A 24,601-nucleotide genomic window follows, 5' to 3' on the forward strand; every position below is an offset into this window, starting at 1 on the left:
GTAAGTAACAAAAATCACACAGTGCAAAGCAGTATCCAAATATTTATAAAGAGAAAAAAGAAAGGGTGGGTCCTAAGGAAGAAGGATAGGCTAGAGGATTTTTATTTAGAACTGCCTTGAAGAGAAAACTCATCTGCATGTCTCTTGCGCTGGTTGCAAAACTATGTGGATGCCCCCAAGTACACTAGGGTATGTTATGAAAATATTAAATATAAGAACTTCCAGTTGTGTGTACTATAAAGAAGAATGATACATAAGATGGATTTTCTAGATGGCTGTTCAGTATAACCTTCAAAAGAGAAAAGTCAGAGAGTTTCAAGAGACATCCCTCTCTTAGAAAACCATTTATTTCCCCTCTTAGTCTTAAAATTTGAATACTATTTTCAAATTTGGGCATCATCGTCTCCTAGAGATTTCAACAAAATCCAGGTGTGTTGCACCCAGACACAGATCAAAACATCTCAAGGTTTGTGTTCTCACAGGATCATATCATAGCTATGAGTTAAACACAAAATAGAATGTACTAAGCCCATGCAAGGGTCAGTAATCAAAACCTCCCATTCTAAAGTATTAGAGTACAATGCAGCACAGCTTTTATGAGGAACACCACAACCAGCAAAATGTCAGCTATAATGTGATCTAAGGGCTACAAGATTGCGATCTAACTTCCTCTGGCAAGGTTCACAAATTTAGCTCCCTACTGTACACAGAGGTTGCACACTCCCACCGCAGAAGGATAGGCTAAGATTATATCTTTTAAAAAGCCTTAATTCCCATAGCCTGGAGGCCTAATCCAGTCACCAACAGAGCCAATCAGAAGAAGATGAGGATTGAGATATGGGACCAACTTGGGATTTAAAGCCTGAGTGAGGGGTTACCAAGACAGATCCTGGAACCTCAGCAATTTCTGAAGAGTTGACTCTTTGCAACACACTGAGGCAACAGCCATCACCAAAGGTAAGGCCCTGCCAATACAGAGTCAGAATGGGATATGACCTTTGAAGGGAACCTTGAGAGACTTCATGGAGGATCACATAGATACCCAAGAAGGAGAATATATTCTAAGGCTCATTCATACTGTTGTGTGTGGGTGGGACGAGGTCGGGGGCTAAGAAGGCAAAGAGGAAACTAGGCTCTACCTGTGTCCAGGTTTGTGTAAGTTCCCATTAAGTGCAAGTGTGGGTCTGTCCACAAAATGTTACATCTGGTTTCTTGAACACCAGTAACCTTCATTGTCATCACCTGGGCAATAGATATTTTTCTTTTGCTCATAATCCCTGTGTGCATGGGTTTAAACTGACATGGGCACATGTAGTAAAAGGTGGCACGTCCCGTCCAGGTGCTATGAAGACTTTGCTGAAGCAATCAGAGCATCATGAATATGAAATCCCATTAAATGCTTTGTATTGTACTCCAGCTTGACTCCTATCTGGCTTTGTATGGTTTTCCCATGAATGCTTTTCTAATTAATGTAACGACTGCGGAGTTTGCCTCATGATCTCAACAGTGAGGCAGAAGAGCACCTGGTTCTCTCCACACTCTTTATATAAGATAATTCACAATGTTTCTGTTCAAGAAGGGAGGGTTAGAGACAAGCCAACCATCTGCTGTATATTAGAAAGGAATGTGATGGCAAATTGCCTGAACCTTGAGCTCATCTTGAATTTAGGAGCTGATACCACATAACAGATGTTGTAAATGGCAAAAATAGTGAGTTTGTAATACCCTAAATTCATGGTTGCTTTTAATTCCTGTCCTCTCTGTGTATGGAGATCTTTCTAAAATAATATTATCCACTACACATTATGTCTCCATTGCTAGAATTCTACACATGTATGCTTCATTTATTTGCATTAAATCTAATAAAACTCAATGGCTGATAGATTTCAAATGTATCTTCAGCCCTTTTCTACAATCCGTGGAAAGGTGTTTGAAAGAATTATTCAAAGAATTTTACTGATCATAGATAATTTAATTTCTGAAGAAGCAATAAGAAGACACTGCAAATGTTTATATACTCATGTCTTAATTTATTTTTCCTCTCCAGGTCTTGAAGAATGAGTTCTACTTTCTTTTTGGCCATCCTGTGTTTAGGAGTAGGCTCAGGTGCCCTAGCATTTGATCCCAGTTTGGATGCTGAATGGCATGATTGGAAGACAGAATATGAAAAATCATACACTATGGTTAGTAAAGCAAAAACTGTCCAGTAAAACCCATGAATAAATTAGCATTGGTCTTGAATTGTCAAGGTGAATTACAACACCCCTCACTCATATATTATCTAATTGCAGTAATTGGGAGCAAATGGTGTCCAGATTCCCCTTTCCTCAGTATGCAGAGAATGGTTACAGTTTGCCAAAATCCCTCCCCTTATTCTCTATTCAACTGCAACTGCAAGTCTACCTGCAGGAATTAATAAGAAATAAACATTAAACTTTATCTTCATTTCTAGGAGGAAGAAGGACATAGGAGAGCAGTATGGGAAGAAAACATGAAAATGATCAAACTGCACAACAGGGAGAATAGCCTGGGGAAGAATGGCTTCATCATGGAAATGAATGAATTTGGTGACCTGGTGAGTGTAGCATGGACTTCTTCATGCTGTGTTCTTCTTGAGTGGTTTACATGGAATCTCTTGTTTTATAATTCTTTGTGGACTTTCCTTAAAGACTGCTGAAGAATTCCGAAAAATGATGGTCAATATTCCAATCCGGAGTCACAGGAAGGGAAAAATCATCAGGAAGCGTGATGTTGGTAATGTTCTACCGAAATTTGTGGACTGGAGAAAGAAAGGCTACGTGACTCGAGTACAGAATCAGGTATGACAGTGTCAGAGGTCCATGTTCTTGAGTCATGATGAAGTAGAAAAAGACTTGGGCATTCTGTGTGAACAATGAATGTGGAGAGTATGCAGTTTGTTTGTTTTTTAATTAATTAATTTACATCTCAAATGCTGCCCCTATCCCAGTTCTCCTTCAGAGAAAACCTTTCCCTATTCCCACTCCTTTAACTTCTGAGAGAGTGGGGCCCTCTGAGTGTTCCTCTAGCCCTGCACATGAAGTCTCTGCAGGATTAGGTCCATCTTCTCCCACTAAGGCTGCACAAGACAATCCTCTGCTACATATGTGCGGGTGGCTTCAGGACAGTGTCTGTATGCTCTTTGGTTTGTGGCTCATTCTCTGAGGGCTCCAAGGGGTCCATGTTAGTGGGCACAGTTGGTCTTAATGTGTGGTTCCTATCCCCTTCAGGGCCTTCAAACCTTCTCCTGACTCTTCCGTAAGTGTCCCCACCCTCTTTTCAGTGTTTGGGTGTGGGTATCTTCATCTCTTTCAGTTAGCTGTTGGGCAGAGCCTCTTGGAGGACAGTTATGTTAGATTTCAATCTGTAAGCATAGCAGAGTATAATTAATAGGATCAGGAGGAATTGGTGCTTGCCCATGGGATGGGTCTCAAGTTGGCAGGTTATTGATTGACTGTTCCTTCAGACTCTTTTCCATCTTTGTCTGTGTATTTTTTTTTTGATAGAAAAAATATTGAGTCAAAAGTTTTGTGGGTCAGTTGGTGTCTTTATTCCTCCACTTTTGGTCCTGCCTAACTACAGGAGATGGCTTTCAGGTTCTACTTCCCCACTATTAGGCATTTCAGCTAAGGACACCCACAGTGACTCCTGGGAGCCTCCTATCATCCCCAGTCTCTGGGATTTCCTAGACATAACTCTATCCCCCATCCCCCAGAAGCTGCAGATTTCCATGCATTCTCCTGGCCCTTTGTGCCTCTCTCTTGTCTCTCCCCATACCTGATCCTACTCCCTATACCCCTCCCCCTCCCCTACCTACACAGCTCCCTCCATCTCTTTGTCTCCCAGGACTATTTGGTTTCCTCTTATAAATGAGATTCAAGCATCATCACTTGGGTCTTCCTTCTTGTTTAACTTCTTAGGGTCTGCGGGTGTTATCATGGGTATTCTGTACACTGTGGCTAATATACACTGATCAGTGAGTACATATAATACATGTCATTTGGGTATTCCCATGACATGAGTTATTCCATTAAGGATGATATTTTCTAGTTTAATCCATTGCCCTACAAAACTCATGATGTCCTTGTTTTTAATAGCTGAATTCTTTGTGTAAATGAACCCCATTTTCTCTATACATTCTTTGGATGAGGGGCATCTGTGTTGTTTCCACTTTCTGGTTACTACAAATAAGGCTGCTATGAATATAGTGAAGCACATGTCCTTGTGATACGGTGGAGCATCTTTTGTGTATATGCCCAGGAACAGTATAGCTGGGCTTTCAGGTAGAACTACTTCCAACTTTCTGAGTAACTACCAAATTGATTTTGAGAGTGGTTGTACAAGTTTGCAATCCCACCAGCAATGTAATAGTGTTCTCCTTGCTCCACATCATTACCATCATGGGCTGTTACTTGAGTTTTTTACTTTAGCCATTCTGAGTAGTATAAGGTGTAATCTCAAGATTGTTTTCATTTACATTTCCATAATGAGTAAGGATGCTAAACATTTCTGTAAGTGCTTCTTGGCTATTTGAGATGACTCTGTTGAGAATTCTCTGTTTAGCTCTGTACCCCATTTTTAATTCTTTTTTTTTTTTTTTGGTTTGGTGGAGCCTACATTCTTGAGTTCTTTATATATTTTAGATATTAGCCCTCTATCACATGTAGTGTTAGTGAAGAGCTCTTTGCAATCTGTTGGCATCTCTTTTGTCCTATTGAAAATGTTCTTTGTCTTATGAAAGCTTTTCAGTTTAATGAGGTCCCATTTATCAAATGTTGATTTTAAAGCCAGGGCCATTGGTTTTCTATTCATGAAGTTGTCTCCTGTACCAATGCATTGATGGCTATTTCCCACTTTCTCTTCTATTAGATATAGTGCATTTTATGTTGAGGTCCTTGATCCACTTGGACTTGAATTTTGTGCAGTATGATAAATAGGCATCAATTTTCATTCTTCCAGTTAAACCAGCACTATTTGTTGAAGATGCTCTCCCTCTTCCATTGTATAGTTCTGGTTTCTTTGACAAAATCCAGTGTCCAAAAGTATATGGGTTTATTTCTGCCTCTTTGATTCTTATTTTATTACTTAATCTGCCTGTTTCTGTATCAATACTATGCAGTTTTTCATCACTATTGCTGTGCAGTACAGCTTGAGATGGTGTTTCCTCCTGAAATTCTTTTTATTGTTCAAGATTGTTTTGAATATCCTGGGTTTGGGTTTTTTTTTTTTTACATATGAAGTTGAGAATTGCTCTCTGAGGGTCCACAAAGCATTGTGTTGGAATTTTGATGCAAATTGCATTGAATCTCTACATTGCTTTTGGTAAGATGGCCATTTTCACCATGTAAATTCTACTTGCTCATCCAAGAGCATGGGAGATCTACTGATATCTTCATCTTTTAAATAATACTTTTCTTCTTTGTATGATTTCTATAATTTTACAATGTATATTCATCTTAGTAATCATCACACATACTTTCTAATAAACAACTTCTGTCCCTTTCTCTGTAGAATTGATGTTCCATTTTTTTTGTCATTAATAATACATAAAACCAATAGGTCCACAGAAAACAAATAGGGGCCAGAAGGTATGTTCTTAGGAGAGTTATCATCACTTCCTAGGCATCCATCAACTGGTAATATATAATGTTCATACATTGTTTTATTGCCTTTGTTGTCGGTGTAGTTAGTATTTCTTTGTGGATGACCATATTTTGTTTTCTACTTAGAAATTCTGTAATTCTTGTTGGGCTTTTGCTGTGACTGGTGCCATAGAAGGACAGATGTTCAACAAAACTGGCCAACTCACCCCTCTGAGTGTGCAGAACCTCGTGGACTGTACTAAATCTCAAGGAAATGAAGGCTGTCAATGGGGTGATCCACACATTGCCTATGAGTATGTTTTGAACAATGGCGGTCTGGAGGCTGAGGCAACCTATCCATATAAAGGAAAAGTAAGTTGTCATTGCAACTCATCTTGGAGTGTTGGGCAGCTGTAGGGATATTTATTTACCTTCAGAGTTCAGATTATGTAGTAGAATATCTCTGTACACCATCAATGCTGTCATTAACGTATCATCTTTTGCACAGCTTTCAGGTGTGATGATTTTCATGTAGTTGTCTTTGGTTCTGTGAATAGGAAGAATTTACAAATTTTTGTACATATAATACAAATTTCTCCATCATTAGCATTTCTTATGTGCTCTTGTCAACATATAGCTGTCTCTTGAGAGGTTCTGCCAGAGCCTGACAAATACAGAGGCAGATGTTTGCAGCCAACCACTGGACTAAAAATAGGGTCTCCAATGGAGGAGTTAGAGAAAGGACTGAAGGAGCTGAAGGAGTTTTCAATCCCAAAAGCAGAACAACAATATCAACCAGACCCTTCAGAGTTCCCAGGGACTAAACTATCAACCAAAGAGTACACATGGAGGGACCCATGTCTCCAGCTACATATATAGAAAAAGATGGCCTTGTCAGTCACCAGTGGAAGGAGAGGCCCTTAGTCCTGTGAAGGCGTGATGCCCCAGTGTAGGGGAATGCTCAAGGCAGGAGCAGGATGGAGTAGGTGGGTAGGTGGAGGAGCACACTCATAAAAGCAGAGGGAAGGGGAATAGGATAGGGATTTTCCAGAGGTGAAACCAGGAAAGGGGATAATATTTGAAATGTAAATTTAAAAAATATTCAGTAAACGAAAAAAATTTATGGAGCCTGGAGAGATGGCTCAGAAATTACTGAACATTGGTTTCTCTTCCAGAGGACCCAGGTTTAACTCTCAGCACCCACATGGCATCTCACAGACGTCTATAATTCCATTTCCAGGGCATCCAATACATGAGCATAGATATACTGCAGCCAACACACAAACCAGTGCTCATAAAATAAAAATAAGTAAATTATTTTTTAAAAAATCCTAAAATAGAAATCCCTGTGGATAGCAAGATGAATTTGTTATCATTGAAGGCATGAGAATTAACTTTCTCTTCCAGATCTGCTAGAGTACTTTCACTTTCTGGAATGACTAATAACAGCTGAGAATGGAGAATGCTCTGCTACATTGCAAGTAATTGCAGAGTGCTCTGCTTGTGACTTTTGCTTTGCTCTGGTTGGTGGAAGTAATTGACTCTCTTACCCCTTTTGTCTTTTAAAGGAAGGAGTGTGCAGGTACAATCCAAAGCATTCTAAGGCGGAAATCACAGGATTTGTATCTCTCCCAGAAAGTGAGGATATTCTAATGGAAGCTGTAGCAACCATTGGGCCCATCTCTGTTGCAGTTGATGCTTCATTTAACAGCTTCGGTTTCTACAAAAAAGGTTAGCATATGTGAAGAAATAAAAGAAAAATTCTCATATAATCCCTATACCACTATAGAGTCTTGGGTTCACTTCTCTCTGTAAATTTGACGTGAATTTCTAGATTATCCTCCTGCCCATTCAATTATCCTGAGGGCTATTTTTCATCTGATCCCTCAAATGCAAGTTAATGTGTCATAATTCATAAAGGTTATTGGCTAGCTAAGTTCTCAACTCTCCTCCATTTGCTGGCTGCTTTAAGTAATTATAGGGAATTGTAACAGGAAATATTAAAAAAGGAACACCATCTCATGCTAGCACTGACACCATTGGGCCACATGGCATCAGTGGAGTATTCTCATCTTGGCAGACTGTCTGGCCCAGATCTCTCAAAATGTCTCTACCTAACTTGCTAAGCTCCCTTGGCAGGTCTCTGTCATGCCAACCCCATGCAGCCATCTGCCCCTTGTGGTTATAGTCACAATTCCCAGTAACCCAGCAAAATCAAAACTCTAGAAACTTGTAATTTATCAATCATATTTATATCAGTAAATTTCCACCCCACAAATGTCCATACAATGAATTCATAGACAATTGATATTGAAATAAACTGCCTACCTAGATAAGACAAAATGTCCTGTAATTATCCATCAGTTATAAGACATTTATGGCTACATGAGACTATTTAAAGCCACATTGATCTGGGTCATCCTTCTCTTCCTCTATCTTCCTCCTCCCTTTTTTTCCTGTACTCTCTTTTCTTCTCCTCTCTTCCCCCACTCTGACCTGGAAGTTCTGCCTACTACTTGCCAAGTGATTAGTCCCCTGAAATCTTCGATCATTAGGGGAAGGTACTTGCCACATGAAATGATTATCCAAAATAAATCGAATTTTAACATAGCATTATGAATTAAGTAACTTATGTCCTGTGAGTTTAAGATGTTATAAAAATATAATAGCAAAAACAAAAGGTTCCAAGGACTCATCTCATGTCCACATAGACAAGTGTTTATTAACAAATCTGATCTTCAGTTTTCTGTGAGACTCTATACATGTTAGTAATCCAGGTAACAATTTATCCAAATATTAACTCTAGTGATACTTACATTATTTCAGGAACTTTTGAAAATGCTTACCTATCGTTTCTGGCAGTGGTCACTCTCATGTGTCATGGGTGCCTCACACAAGCTTCCATTTTATCTCTCAGGTCTTTATGATGAGCCGAATTGCAGCAACAATACTGTGAATCATTCAGTCCTGGTGGTTGGCTATGGATTTGAGGGAAATGAAACAGATGGCAATAGCTACTGGCTGATCAAGAACAGGTATAAACTGACAGAAATTCTGTATTTAAAATTTCAGGGGCCAGAGAGGTGGATCAGTGGTTGATACTATTGACTGCCTTTCCAGGGGACTCATGACAGAATTGCCTGTTCCAATCAGTAATTGGATACATAGACTAGAAATACTTTTTTCCCACTTAAGTTGAAAAAATGTGCTCTTGTTTTTCTATGTACATGTGGAGTGGTATGTATATATATATGAATACTTACATATCTTCATGTCTGTGAACGTGTGTGTGTGTGTGTGTGTGTGTGTGTGTGAACATGTGTAAGTGTATAGATGTCTGATATTGTTTTCTCAAACATTATCCAACTTCTATATTGAAGCAGTGTCTCCTCCTTATGTAGAAGACCACAGTCTAATTTGTCGAGCCTGGTTATGCCAAGTATGCTCTGTGCCCATGTCCCAATGAATTGTTTTATAGGGGCACTATAATGTCACTCTTGCTTTTAAATGGCTTGTGAATTTGATCTCAATTCCTTACCCACTGACCTTTCTTAAACAACTTTCTTAAAATATATTATCATTGCATTCTCATTCACCCATGTAAGTATCATGTTTGTGCTGTTGCTTTTCTAAAATCTTAGTCATGTGTTAGTTCAGAATCACCTCTGGGTAAAAAATAATCCTTTTTTAATGCTGTAGCATCCAGAACCTTCTATAATAGCCCCTTTAGTACCCTCTTCCTTTTCTGATACTTCTGTGAAGTTGTCATTTTGTCAAGTCTTGTTATAAACTCTTCATGCTGCTATACTTCTATTAAATTGAAATCATAATTCCTTACAGCTGGGGTAGAAAATGGGGCCTTCGAGGCTACATGAAGATTCCCAAAGACCAGAACAACTTTTGTGCAATTGCTTCATATGCCCATTATCCCACCGTATGAGGAGTCTGATGTGCACGGGGAAGAATTTGGCAGAAGACAGCATTTTCACAGTAATGTTATTCACTTCAATGTCCAGCCTTCTCTTGCTGTATTAAAGAGTTGAATCCTAGAAGAACCCTCTGTTGTCATTTGAATTCTTGGAGCTTTCAATTTAAGACATTATGAATCACAAATGTTGCACTCACTATTGAATATTCATGATTTCTATGATAGTACTATTTTCACCATTAATTTTTGTGCAAACAAAAGACTTTAAAAGTAAAATTCTAGTATAATTTGTAGTTTCTTTTTCTGTAGTGACCTTTTGTGGTCAAACATAAAATTTATCTTAAATTCAGGAGTGAATACGTTGCTGGTGTTCAGGAGAAAGTGCAGGTTACTCCTTAATAATGCATGGCATTCCACTATTGGTTGTCATTTTTTCAGGATTCCATTTATCCACCAGCAACCCTGTTCTGAAAGACTATATGAGAATTTTTGGATTTGCTATTTAAAAAAAAATTTAGTATATATTTCTTTATTTACATTTCAAAGGTTATTCCTCTTCCCAGTTTCCTGTCCATAAGCCCCCACACCCTCCCCTCCCCCTCCCCCATACAGGTATTCCCCTTATAAATCCCCCTTATTGTCCTCCCCCGTATTCCTTTGCACTGGAGGGTCCAACCTTGGCAAGATCAAGGGCTTTCCCTTCCACTGGTGCCCCAACAAGGCTATTCTCTGTTACATATGCAGTTGGAGCCCTAGGTCAGTCCATGTATAGTCTTTCAGTAGTAGTTTAGTCCCTGGAAGCTCTGGTTGATTGGCATTGTTGTTTTTATGGGGTTGCAAGTTCCTTCAACTCTTTCAATACTTCCTCTAATTCCCCCCAAGGGGGTACTATTCTCAGTTTGGTGGTTTGCTGCTAGCATTGACCTCTGTATTGGACATGGATTTGCTATTTTTTTTATTAACTTGAGTATTTCTTATATACATTTCGAGTGTTATTCCCTTTCCCGGTTTCTGGGCAAACATCCCCCTCCCACCGCCCCTTCCTTATGGGTGTTCCCCTCCCGACCCTCCCCCCATTGCCGCCCTCCCCCCAGAGACTAGTTCACTGGGGGTTCAGTCTTAGCAGGACCCAGGGCTTCCCCTTCCACTGGTGCTCTTACTAGGATATTCATTGCTACCTATGGGGTCAGAGTCCAGGGTCAGTCCATGTATAGTCTTTAGGTAGTGGCTTAGTCCCTGGAAGCTCTGGTTGCTTGGCATTGTTGTACTTTTGGGGTCTCGAGCCCCTTCAAGCTCTTCCAGTTCTTTCTCTGATTCCTTCAATAGGAGACCTATTCTCAGTTCAGTGGTTTGCTGCTGGCATTCGCCTCTGTATTTGCTGTATTCTGGCTGTGTCTCTCAGGAGAGATCTACATCCGGCTCCTGTCGGTCTGCACTTCTTTGCTTCATCCATCTTGTCTAATTGGGTGGCTGTATATGTATGGGCCACATGTGGGGCAGGCTCTGAATGGGTGTTCCTTCAGTCTCTGTTTTAATCTTTGCCTCTCCCTTCCCTGCCAAGGGTATTCTTTTTCCTCATTTAAAGAAGGAGTGAAGCATTCACATTTTGATCATCCGTCTTGAGTTTCGTTTGTTCTAGGGATCTAGGGTAATTCAAGCATTTGAGCTAATAGCCACTTATCAATGAGTGCATACCATGTATGTCTTTCTGTGATTGGGTTAGCTCACTCAGGATGATATTTTCCAGTTCCAACCATTTGCCTACAAATTTCATAAACTCGTTTTTGATAGCTGAGTAATATTTCATTGTGTAGATGTACCACATTTTCTATATCCATTCCTCTGTTGAAGGGCATCTGGGTTCTTTCCATTTTCTGGCTATTATAAATAAGGCTGCGATGAACATAGTGGAGCACGTGTCTCTTTTATATGTTGAGGCATCTTTTGGGTATATGCCCAAGAGAGGTATAGCTGGATCCTCAGGCAGTTCAATGTCCAATTTTCTGAGGAACCTCCAGACTGATTTCCAGAATGGTTTTACCAGTCTGCAATCCCACCAACAATGGAGGAGTGTTCCTCTTTCTCCACATCCTCGCCAGCATCTGCTGTCACCTGAGTTTTTGATCTTAGCCATTCTCACTGCTGTGAGGTGAAATCTCAGGGTTGTTTTGATTTGCATTTCCCTTATGACTAAAGATGTTGAACATTTCTTTAGGTGTTTCTCAGCCATTCGGCATTCCTCAGCTGTGAATTCTTTGTTTAGCTCTGAACCCCATTTTTTAATAGGGTTATTTGTTTCCCTGCGGTCTAACTTCTTGAGTTCTTTGTATATTTTGGATATAAGGCCTCTATCTGTTGTAGGATTGGTAAAGATCTTTTCCCAATCTGTTGGTTGCCGTTTTGTCCTAACCACAGTGTCCTTTGCCTTACAGAAGCTTTGCAGTTTTATGAGATCCCATTTGTCGATTCTTGATCTTAGAGCATAAGCCATTGGTGTTTTGTTCAGGAAATTTTTTCCAGTGCCCATGTGTTCCAGATGCTTCCCTAGTTTTTCTTCTATTAGTTTGAGTGTGTCTGGTTTGATGTGGAGGTCCTTGATCCACTTGGACTTAAGCTTTGTACAGGGTGATAAGCATGGATCGATCTGCATTCTTCTACATGTTGCCCTCCAGTTGAACCAGCACCATTTGCTGAAAATGCTATCTTTTTTCCATTGGATGGTTTTGGCTCCGTTGTCAAAAATCAAGTGACCATAGGTGTGTGGGTTCATTTCTGGGTCTTCAATTCTATTCCATTTTTCTATCTGTCTGTCTCTGTACCAATACCATGCAGTTTTTATCACTATTGCTCTGTAATACTGCTTGAGTTCAGGGATAGTGATTCCCCCTGAAGTCCTTTTATTGTTGAGGATAGCTTTAGCTATCCTGGGTTTTTTGTTATTCCAGATGAATTTGCAAATTGTTCTGTCTAACTCTTTGAAGAATTGGATTGGTATTTTGATGGGGATTGCATTGAATCTGTAGATCGCTTTTGGTAAAATGGCCATTTTTACTATATTAATCCTGCCAATCCATGAGCATGGGAGATCTTTCCATCTTCTGAGGTCTTCTTCAATTTCTTTCCTCAATGTCTTGAAGTTCTTATTGTACAGATCTTTTACTTGCTTGGTTAAAGTCACACCGAGGTACTTTATATTATTTGGGTCTATTATGAAGGGTGTCGTTTCCCTAATTTCTTTCTCGGCTTGTTTCTCTTTTGTATAGAGGAAGGCAACTGATTTCTTTGAGTTAATTTTATACCCAGCCACTTTGCTGAAGTTGTTTATCAGCTTTAGTAGTTCTCTGGTGGAACTTTTGGGATCACTTAAATATACTATCATGTCATCTGCAAATAGTGATATTTTGACCTCTTCTTTTCCGATCTGTATCCCCTTGATCTCCTTTTGTTGTCTGATTGCTCTGGCTAGAACTTCAAGAACTATATTGAATAAGTAGGGAGAGAGTGGGCAGCCTTGTCTAGTCCCTGATTTTAGTGGGATTGCTTCAAGTTTCTCTCCATTTAGTTTAATGTTAGCAACTGGTTTGCTGTATATGGCTTTTACTATGTTTAGGTATGGGCCTTGAATTCCTATTCTTTCCAGGACTTTTATCATGAAGGGGTGTTGAATTTTGTCAAATGCTTTCTCAGCATCTAATGAAATGATCATGTGGTTCTGTTCTTTCAGTTTGTTTATATAATGGATCACGTTGATGGTTTTCCGTATATTAAACCATCCCTGCATGCCTGGGATGAAGCCTACTTGATCATGGTGGATGATTGTTTTGATGTGCTCTTGAATTCGGTTTGCCAGAATTTTATTGAGTATTTTTGCGTCGATATTCATAAGGGAAATTGGTCTGAAGTTCTCTTTCTTTGTTGTGTCTTTGTGTGGTTTAGGTATAAGAGTAATTGTGGCTTCGTAGAAGGAATTCGGTAGGGCTCCATCTGTTTCAATTTTGTGGAATAGTTTGGATAATATTGGTATGAGGTCTTCTATGAAGGTTTGATAGAATTCTGCACTAAACCCGTCTGGACCTGGGCTCTTTTTGGTTGGGAGAACTTTAATGACTGCTTCTATTTCCTTAGGAGTTATGGGGTTGTTTAACTGGTTTATCTGTTCCTGATTTAACTTCGATACCTGGTATCTGTCTAGGAAATTGTCCATTTCCTGAAGATTTTCAAATTTTGTTGAATATTGGTTTTTATAGTAAGATCTGATGATTTTTTGAATTTCCTCTGAATCTGTAGTTATGTCTCCCTTTTCATTTCTGATTTTGTTAATTTGGACGCACTCTCTGTGTCCTCTCATTAGTCTGGCTAAGGGTTTATCTATCTTGTTGATTTTCTCAAAGAACCAACTTTTGGTTCTGTTGATTCTTTCTATGGTCCTTTTTGTTTCTACTTGGTTGATTTCAGCTCTGAGTTTGATTATTTCCTGCCTTCTACTCCTCCTGGGTGTATTTGCTTCTTTTTGTTCTAGAGCTTTTAGGTGTGCTGTCAAGCTGCTGACATATGCTCTTTCCTGTTTCTTTCTGCAGGCACTCAGCGCTATGAGTTTTCCTCTTAGCATAGCTTTCATTGTGTCCCATAAGTTTGAGTATGTTGTATCTTCATTTTCATTAAATTCTAAAAAGTTTTTAATGTCTTTCTTTATTTCTTCCTTGACCAGGTTATCATTGAGTAGAGCATTGTTCAATTTCCACGTATATGTGGGCATTCTTCCCTTATTGTTATTGAAGACCAGTTTTTGGCCGTGGTGGTCTGATAGCACGCATGGGATTATTTCTATCTTTCTGTACCTGTTGAGGCCCGTTTTTTGACCAATTATATGGTCAATTTTGGAGAAAGTACCATGAGGAGCTGAGAAGAAGGTATATCCTTTTGCTTTAGGATAGAATGTTCTATAAATATCCGTTAAGTCCATTTGGCTCATGACTTCTCTTAGTCTGTCTACATCTCTGTTTAATTTCTGTTTCCATGATCTGTCCATTGACGAGAGTGGGGTGTTGAAATCTCCCACTATTATTGTGTGAGGTGCAATGTGTGTTTTGAGCTTTAGTACGGTTTCTTTTACGTATGTAGGTGCCCTTGTATTTGGGGCATAGATATTTAGGATTGAGAGTTCATCTTGGTGGATTTTTCCTTTGATGAATATGAAGTGTCCTTCCTTATCTTTTTTGATGACTTTTAGTTGGAAATTGATTTTATTTGATATTAGAATGGCTACTCCAGCTTGCTTCTGCTGACCATTTGCTTGGAAAGTTGTTTTCCAGCCTTTCACTCTGAGGTAGTGTCTGTCTTTGTCTCTGAGGTGTGTTTCCTGTAGGCAGCAGAATGCAGGGTCCTCGTTGCGTATCCAGTTTGTTAATCTATGTCTTTTTATTGGGGAGTTGAGGCCATTGATATTGAGAGATATTAAGGAATAGTGATTATTGTTTCCCTTTATATTCATATTTGGATGTGAGGTTATGTTTGTGTGGTTTCATTCTCTTTGTTTTGTTGCCAAGATGATTAGTTTCTTGCTTCTTCTAGGGTATAGCTTGCCTCCTTATGTTGGGCTTTACCATTTATTATCCTTTGTAGTGCTGGATTTGTAGAAAGATATTGTGTAAATTTGGTTTTGTCATGGAATATCTTGGTTTCTCCATCAATGTTAATTGAGAGTTTTGCTGGATACAGTAACCTGGGCTGGCATTTGTGTTCTCTTAGGGTCTGTATGACATCAGTCCAGGATCTTCTGGCCTTCATAATTTCTGGCGAGAAGTCTGGTGTGATTCTGATAGGTCTCCCTTTATATGTTACTTGACCTTTTTCCCTTACTGCTTTTAATATTCTTTCTTTATTTTGTGCGTTTGGTGATTTGACAATTATGTGACGGGAGGTGTTTCTTTTCTGGTCCAATCTATTTGGAGTTCTGTAGGCTTCTTGTATGTCTATGGGTATCTCTTTTTTTAGGTTAGGGAAGTTTTCTTCTATGATTTTGTTGAAGATATTTACTGGTCCTTTGAGCTGGGAGTCTTCACTCTCTTCTATACCTATTATCCTTAGGTTTGATCTTCTCATTGAGTCCTGGATTTCCTGTATTTTTTGGACCAGTAGCTTTTTCCGCTTTACATTATCTTTGACAGTTGAGTCAATGATTTCTATGGAATCTTCTGCTCCTGAGATTCTCTCTTCCATCTCTTGTATTCTGTTGGTGAAGCTTGTATCTACAGCTCCTTTCCTCTTCTTTTGGTTTTCTATATCCAGGGTTGTTTCCATGTGTTCTTTCTTGATTGCTTCTATTTCCATTTTTAATTCCTTCAACTGTTTTATTGTGTTTTCCTGGAATTCTTTCAGGGATTTTTGTGTCTCCTCTCTATGGGCTTCTACTTGTTTATTTATGTTTTCCTGGAATTCTTTCAGGGATTTTTGCGATTCTTTCAGGCATTTTTGCGATTCCTCTCTGTAGGCTTCTACTTGTTCTCTAAGGGAGTTCTTCATGTCTTTCTTGAAGTCCTCCAGCATCATGATCAAATATGATTTTGAAACTAGATCTTGCTTTTCTGGTGTGTTTGGATATTCCGTGTTTGCTTTGGTGGGAGAATTGGGCTCCGATGATGCCATGTAGTCTTGGTTTCTGTTGCTTGTGTTCCTGCGCTTGCCTCTCGCCATCAGATTATCTCTAGTGTTACTTTGTTCTGCTATTTCTGACAGTGGCTAGACTGTCCTATAAGCCTGTGTGTCAGGAGTGCTGTAGACCTGTTTTCCTCTCTTTCAGTCAGTTAAGGGGACAGAGTGTTCTGCTTTCGGGCGTGTAGTTTTTCCTCTCTACAGGTCTTGAGCTGTTCCTGTGGGCCTGTGTCTTGAGTTCACCAGGCAGCTTTCTTGCAGCAGAAAAGTTGGTCTTACCTGTGGTCCTGAGGCTCAAGTTCGCTCGTGGGGTGCTGCCCTCGGGCTCTCTGCAGCGGCAGCAACCAGGAAGACCTGTGCCGCCCCTTCTGGGAGCTTCAGTGCACCAGGGTTCCAGATGGTCTTTGGCTTTTTCCTCTGGCGTCCGAGATGTGTGTGCAGGGAGCAGTCTCTTCTGGTTTCCCAGGCTTGTCTGCCTCTCTGAAGGTTTAGCTCTCCCTCCCACGGGATTTGGGTGCAGAGAACTGTTTATCCGGTCTGTTTCTTTCAGGTTCCGGCGGTGTCTCAGGCACAGGGGTCCTGCCGCTCCTGGGTCCTCCCCCACGGGAGCCCAGAGGCCTTATACAGTTTCCTCTTGGGCCAGGGATGTGGGCAGGGGTGAGCAGTGTTGGTGGTCTCTTCCGCTCTGCAGCCTCAGGAGTGCCCACCTGACCAGGCGGTTGGGTCTCTCTCTCACCGGGTCTGGGAGCAGAGAGCTGCTGCGGGCCGGGATCCGCGGGTGTGGGACTTCCGGTAAACACAGAACCGGATTTGCTATTTTTAACTGACACAAATTCACGCAGTTTCAATTCTTGGCCATACTGTGCAGTGAGATGGCATCCTGTATTCCTCCATTGCATAGGGAATGGCTGTGACTTTTCCTTCTCCATGATAACAAGCATCTCCTAGCTGACAGTAAGCCTATCAACCTTCCTACAGGAGGCCTTGATAAATTCAATGTGGCTGAAACCATAAGATAAAAATCTTGGGTTGGGGATTTAGCTCAGTGGTAGAGCGCTTGCCTAGGAAGCGCAAGGCCCTGGGTTCGATCCCCAGCTCCGAAAAAAAAGAACCAAAAAAAAAAAATCTTAAAATAGCCTTTATAAGTTTGACACCATCCTTACAGAAAAAAAAGAATCAATGAAGACAGAAGCAATAAAAGGAATTGATCCAATATTTAGAATAGAAATAGAATCAGTAAGGAGAACACAAACCAAGGGAAATCTGGAAGTGAAAAATAGGATTTCAAACATAAAACTCAGAGGTAAAACTCAATGACTAAATATAAGACATAGAAGAATGAATCTTAAGGAATAGAAGACAATGTAGAAACAATGGACACATAGCTCAAATAAAATGTTGAATCAAAAAAACAAACAACCTCATTCAAACAAACAGAGGAAAGCTGAGATACTACAAAAAGACTAGATCTATAAATATTAGGAATATTGAAAGGGAAGAAACTCAAGCCAAACCCTCAAAAGTTCAAAGAAGAATATTTCCATAACTTATAAAAAAGAGTCTATCAAAGAAGCATCAGAAAACCAAGAAAACTAAACCATAAAAAGGTATTTCTCTCAATGCCTAATAATTAAACTATTTAGCATAGGGAACAAAGAAAGAATACTAAAGGTTGCAAGGGGAAAAGGCAAAGTAATATATAAGGGTAGACATTTAGAATAACATCTGATACCTCAACAGAACTTCTAAAACCAAAAGTAAGATATTCTATAAAATCTATGAGAGAACAGTTGCCTCCCCAGATTGCTATATTTAGCAAAACTTCAATCACAGTAGATGGAAAAAGACATTTTATTATAACTCAAAATTTAATCAGTGTATATTTAAAAGTCTAGACTTATATCAGGTGGTAGAAGAACAACTTCAACCTGAAGAGGTTAGCAAAACTCAAGAAAGCACAAATAATAAATAAGCCTGAGCCAGGAAATCAAATGAGTGAGGCACTGTGTAGGATTATATTTTTCCTTTTTTATAGTTGTTGAAATTTTATTATTTTTTACTGGATAATTTTTATGTTCATTTCAAATGTTATTCCCTTCCCTGGTTTCCCACCCATAACCCCCTGTCCTGTCCTCCTCCCCCTTCTATAGGGGGTTCTCTCTCCCCAACCACCCACTCTTTCCTGCCTCCCTGCAATAACATTTCCCTACACTAGGGACTCCAGTCTTGGCAGGACCAAGGGCTTCTCCTCCCATTGGTGCCCAACAAGGCCATCCTCGGCTACGGATGCAGCTAGAGCCATGGGTCGGTCCATGTGTACTCTTTGGTAGTGGTTTAGTCCCTGGGAACTCTGGTTGATTGGCATTGTTGCTCTAATAGGGTTGCAAGCCCCTTCAACTATTTCAATCCTTTCTCCAACTCCTCCAGTGAGGACCCCATTCTCAGTTCATGGGTTTGCTGCAAGCATTTGCCTCTGTATTTGTCATGCTCTGGCAGAATCTCTCAGGAGACTGCTATATCAGGCCCCTGTCAGCATGCATTTCTTGGCATCAGCCATATTATCTGGGTTTGGTGGCTGTATATCTATGGGCTGGATCCCAAGGTTGGCCATGCTTTGATAGGCCATTGCTTCAGGCTCTGCTCCAAATTTTGTCTTCATATCTCCTTCTATTAATATTTTTGTTCCCCCTTTTAAGAAGGAATGAAGCATCTGCATTTGGGTCGTCCTTATTCTTAAGCTTCATGTGGTCTGTGAATTGTATCTTGGATAATTCAAGATTTAAGGCTAATATCCACTCATCAGTGAGTGCATACAATGTGTGCTTTTTGGTGATTGGGTTACCTCATTCAGCATGATATTTTGTAGTTCCATCCATTTGTCTACGAATTTCATAAAATCATTGTTTTTGATAGCTGAATAGTACTTCATTGTGTAGATATACCACATTTTCTGTATCCATCCCTCTATTGAAGGGCATCTAGGTTCTTTCCAGATTCTGAATATTATAAATAAGGCTGAATATATAGGAGCATGTGTCCTTGTTATATGTTAGAGCATCATTTGGGTATATACCCAGGAGTGGTATACTGTGTCTTCCGGTAGTACTAGATCCAATATCTGAGAAATCTCCAGACTGATTTGCAGTGTGGTTGTACCAACTTACAATCCCACCAACAATTGAGGGGTCTTCCTTTTTCTCCACATCCTCACCAGTATCTACTGTCACCTGAGTTTTTATCATAATCCTTCTGACTGGAGTGATATGGGATCTCAGGGTTGTTTTGATTTGCATTTTCCTGATGACTAAGGATGTTGAACATTTCTTTAGGTACTTCTCAGTCATTCGATATTCCTCAGCTGAGAATTCTTTGTTTAGCTCTGTACTTCATTTTTAATAGTGTTATTTGATTTTCTGGAGTCTACTTTCTTTAGAATATATTGAATATTAGCTCTATATAGGATGTAGGATTGGTAAAGATCTTTTTCCAATCTGTTGGTTGCCATTCTGTCCCATTACAGTGCTCTTTGCCCTACAGAAGCGTTGCAATTTTATGAGGTCCCATTTGTCAATTCTTGATCTTAGAGCATAAGCCATTGGTGTTCTGTTCAGGAAATTTCCCCCAGTGCCCACTTGTTTGAAGCTCTTTCCCACTTTTCTTCTATTAGTCTAAGTATATTTGGTTTTAGGTGGAGGTTTTCAATCAACTTGGATTTGAGCTTTGTATGGAGCAATATGTATGGATCAATTTGCATTCTTCTACATGCTGATCTCCAGTTGAATGAGCACCATTTGTTGAAAATGCTATCTTTTCCACTGGATGGATTAGCTCAAATGTCAAAGATCAAGTGACCATAGGTGTGTGGGTTCATTTCTGGGTCTTCAATTCTGTTCCACTGATCTACCTGCCTGTCTCTGTTCTAATACCATATTGTGCTTGTACTTTTCAAAACCTACTCTAAATGCTTTAACTTCCCATCTGCCCCACCACCCAGCACAGCTAGTGGAAAGGAAAAGTTAGTAGGCCAAAGGAGGATGTGGCCATATTTAGAAGTAGTTCTTTTGGGAAATTCCAATCTGTGTTGTCAGGACATCAGAAGTTCAGTTCACATGAATCACCAGTGGTAGCTAAGTCCACTTGCAAACATCATTCTTTAATTAGCAAGAGCAATTCAATCCAGAAGAAACAATGCAGCTCTGCCAATTCTCACAGATGCAGGGCAGTGAAAAAAGCTTCTGGAACATGACCAGAAGTTTTAGGTGTATTTCTTTATATAAAGCCATGACAAATCATGGTCAGCAAAGAGTGGTAAGGCAAAACCACCTTGTCAGCAAAGACTAGCATCAGCAAAGCCCAATGAACACCATCAAAGTAGCAAGGTGTACCAATACCACACAACATTACACAGCGTCTGTTGGGTTATATTTATACTTTTACTAAACATCATGTGTTCTCTCAAGCATCCATTCTAGCAAATTATCATATTCCCCTTTCCCGGGCAGCTTCCAGAAAAATGTCATGCGTCTGTTCTCAGCAAATGTCTGTTTTTGCAAAAACAATCTCACATAAGAGAGTTTCTGGAACATCATATGACACAACAGAGTTTCCAAAGAAATCAGAAATTTCCAATTCTGCACTACTACATTGAGAATAGCAGGATAAATGCTGCTAATAGACAATAAACACTGTTATTTGATAACACAACATCAATGGTCTCAGTCACACACACACACACACACACACACACACACACACACACACACAGACACACACACCAAAAGCAAAACCAACAACAACAAAAATAAAACTCACAGGCAGAATGGATGCAAAAACAAGATCCATCCTTCTGCTGCATCCAAGAAACACAACTGAATATCAAGGAAAGTTATGACCTTAGGGTAAGAGTCTTGAGGCCACAGTGAAGGGGAATACCCAGAAGACTGTGAGCATACTCTCAGAGGCAAGGTCGAGGAATTGTGTATGTGAGAAAGAAGAATATGGGAAACACCTGGAATGTAAGTAAATTTAAAAAAATAATAAAAAAGATAGGAAACTATATCCCAAAATATGTACCTAAGAAGCAAGCTGGTATATACCTGACAAAAACGACTTCAAACTAAAACTAATAGCAGTGATAAAAAGACATTACATACTTAACAAAGGAAAAATTCAACTGAAGACTTTATACTTTTTAAAATGTATATATCAAATACAAGGACAGTCAAGTTTATGAAGAAACACACATACAGGTTAAATCATATTCTGACCTTTATATACTTTATATTGAGTGTCTTCAATGTTCCACTCTTGACAATAAACAAGTTATCCAAAAATGATAAGAGAGATACTGAAACATTGTGATATTATAAACCAATTATTTCAAACAGGCATTTACAGAAAGTTTTACTCTACCACACACAAAAAACGAAACACCTTGTATTTTCCCTCACCAGCTCATGGAAACTTCTCCACATGCTAGAATATAAATTAATTCTCAAGATATAGAAGAAAATTGAAATAATACCCTCTATCTTATCTGAACAGAGGTGAATGCTAGCAGCAAACCACTGAACTGAGAACACGACCCACTGTGGGGAAATTAGAGAAAGGATTGAAAGAGCTGAAGGGGCTTGCAACCTCATAAGAACAACAGTGCCAACCAACCAGAGCTTCCAGGGACTAAACCACTACTATAAATGGACTGACCCAGGATTCCAACTGCATATGTAGCAGAGAATAGCCTTGTTGGGGCACCAGTGGAAAGGGAAGCCCTTGGTCCTGCCAAAGTTGGACCTCCAGTGCAGGGGAATGTCTGGGTGGTGGTGGTAAGGGAGTGGATGGGGTGAACACCCATATGGGGGAGGGGAAGAAGATGGGGGCTTATGGACAGGAAACTGGGAAAGGGAATAACATTTGAAGTGTAAATAAAGAAATATATCTAATAAAAATAAAATTTCAAAAAAGATAAAGTAATCAGAACTTTCAAAAAAGCAGGATATCAATTACAACAGGAACACCTCAATGATTACAAACTCATGGAACCTGAATATCTCACTAGTGAAGAAACATTTGTCAAGACATAAATTAAGAAAAAAGTAAATATTTTCAAGAATTGAAAATTAATTCACAACATAGCCAGCTATATGGGATAAATATAGAAAGTTCTAAGAGGAGAAAGTTCACCGCACTAACTGACTACAGAAAGAAACTTGAAATATGCTCTATGAGTAACAAACAAAACCCTGTAAGCTCTACAACAAAAGGAGTAAATCACAGAGAAAAAGTGTAATATATCAATAAATAATCAAACTTAAGGCTGAAATCAATAATATAGTAACAACAATAAAACAATACAAAACCATAAATGAAACAAAGAGTTGGTTCTATGAGAATATCAGTAAGAATCACAAACCCTTAGCCATATTAATTAAAAGGTAGGGATGGGGATCAAAATTAGCAAAATTAAAGATGACAAAAAAGAACTTAATAACAGATAATACATGACTCTGCCAAATTGAAAAAAGTGAAATATTTCTTTGATACATATCACTGACCAAGCTTAAATTAAGATATATAAACAATGTAAGTAGACCTATAACTCATAGCGAAATAGAGGAAATTATTCATCTTAAAATAACAAGCATGCAAGCAAACAAACTAAAAGCATAGGGGCAGATGGTTGCAGGAGAGAATTAAACCAGGTATTCAATGGGTAACTAATGTCAACGCTCCTCAATCTATCCTACAAAACAGAAATAGAAGAAACATTGGCCCATTTGTTTATGAGGTCAAACTTACTCTGATTGTAAACCAAATAAAAGGCCAATAAAGAAATGGATTTGCACACCAATTTCTCTTAAAATATGGATGCAAAAATAATAAAACTACTGCAAATCAAATTCAATAACACATAAATATCTTATGCATGATCGCGTAGGCTTGATCCCAGAGATTCCAGGATGGTTTGTCAATAAATATAATCTACCATATAAACAAGCTAAAATATAAAAAGCAAATGACCTTTTTATTTATTTACATTTTGAGTGTCATCCCCTTTTCCAGTTTCCCCTCCAAAAATACCTTTTTTCATTGCTCCTCCCCTTGCTTCTATGAGTGTGCTCCCCCACCCACCCACCACCTCCCACTTCCCTACCCTGGCATTCTCCTACACTGGGCAGGAAGCCTGCACAGGACAAAGTCCTCTTTTCCCACTGATGCTCAACAAGGCCATCCTCAGCAACATATGCGACTGAAGCCATAGATTCTCCATGTGTACTGTTTGGTTGGTGGTTTAATATCTGTGAGCTCTGGATGTCTAGTTGGTTGATATTGTTGTTCTTCCTATGGAGTTGTAAACCCCTTCAGCTCTTTTAGTCTTTTCTCTAACCCCTCCATTGGGGTTTCCGTGGTGCTCAGTTCAGTGGTTGGCTTCAAGCATCCACATCTGTATCTGTCAAGCTCTGGCAGAGCCTCTTTGGAGACAGCTATATTAGGCTACTGTCAGCAAGCACTTCTTTGTGTCCACAATAGTGTCTGGATTTGGTGTCTGTGTATGGTATGGATCCCCATCTGTGGCAGTCTCTGGCCTTTGCTTGGGTGTGTGATCCACACTTTGTCTCCAAATTTCATTTAGACAGGAGAAATTCTGGGTTAAAAATTTGGATATGAGTGGGTGACCCTATCTGCCAAACAGGAGATTTGCCTAACATCTTTATATGATCTCTACAGGTTCTCCCTCCCCCTTTTAGGCATTTCAACTAATCTCATCACCTCTGGGTCATGGGAGCCTCTTGCTTTCCTGGCATCTGGGACTTGCTGGTGGCTACTCCCAGCTTCCAATCCCCCATTTCTACACCCCTCTATTCAAATTCCTGATTCACTGTATATCATTCCTGTTTCCTCCCATACCTGATCCTGTGCACCTTTCCCTACCCCATTCTTTCTTCCTTCCAAGGCCTCCCATCCTCTATCTCCCTTGAGTATTTTGTTCCCCCTTCTAAGAAGGACTGAAGCATTCACAATTCTGTCTTCCTTCTGCTTAAGCTTCATGTAGTCTGTAAATTGTATCTTGGGTATTCTGAGTGATTGGGCTAATAACCACTTATCAGTGAGTTTATATCATGTGTGTTATTTTGTGATTCAGTTACCTCCTCAAGATGATATTTTCTAGTTCCATTCATTTGCCTAAGAATTTTATGAAGTCCTTGTTTTAATAGCCGAGTTGTAACTCCATTGGTTAAGCATATCACATTTTCTGTATCCATTCATTTACTGAAAGACATCTGAATTCTTTTCAGCTTCTGGCTATTATAAATAAGGTTACTATGAACATAGTGGAGCATGTGTCCTTCTTATATGCTGCAGCATCTTATGGGTGTGTGCCAAGAGTGGTGTAGCTGGGTCCTTAGGTAGTACTATGTCC

General features: G+C 39.5%; 1 protein-coding gene across 1 annotated transcript; it reads left to right on the forward strand.

Annotated features, from left to right (window-relative positions):
• The first annotated feature begins 891 nt into the window (after positions 1–891).
• Ctsr (cathepsin R) lies at positions 892–9,655 on the forward strand. Its single transcript, NM_175581.3, has 8 exons — positions 892–957; positions 2,048–2,183; positions 2,453–2,575; positions 2,670–2,819; positions 5,748–5,972; positions 7,169–7,331; positions 8,518–8,635; positions 9,441–9,655. The coding sequence occupies exons 2-8, from the start codon at positions 2,058–2,060 to the stop codon at positions 9,538–9,540; spliced, it is 1,005 nt and encodes a 334-aa protein (NP_783171.2). The 5' UTR covers positions 892–957; positions 2,048–2,057; the 3' UTR covers positions 9,541–9,655.
• Positions 9,656–24,601: the final 14,946 nt, after the last annotated feature.

The sequence above is a fragment of the Rattus norvegicus genome, chromosome 17, assembly GCF_036323735.1.
Source record: "Rattus norvegicus strain BN/NHsdMcwi chromosome 17, GRCr8, whole genome shotgun sequence".
NCBI classification, from domain to species: Eukaryota; Metazoa; Chordata; class Mammalia; order Rodentia; family Muridae; genus Rattus; species Rattus norvegicus.

What these genes read in the sequence shown, in the direction of transcription:
- Ctsr (NM_175581.3), top strand. Translation starts at nt 2,058, where the DNA reads ATGAGTTCTACTTTCTTTTTGGCCATCCTGTGTTTAGGAGTAGGCTCA. An exon ending in TGACTCGAGTACAGAATCAG is followed by an intron (nt 2,820 to 5,747) that starts GTATGACAGTGT and finishes TTTTCTACTTAG; the next exon opens with AAATTCTGTAATTCTTGTTG. An exon ending in TACTGGCTGATCAAGAACAG is followed by an intron (nt 8,636 to 9,440) that starts GTATAAACTGAC and finishes AATTCCTTACAG; the next exon opens with CTGGGGTAGAAAATGGGGCC.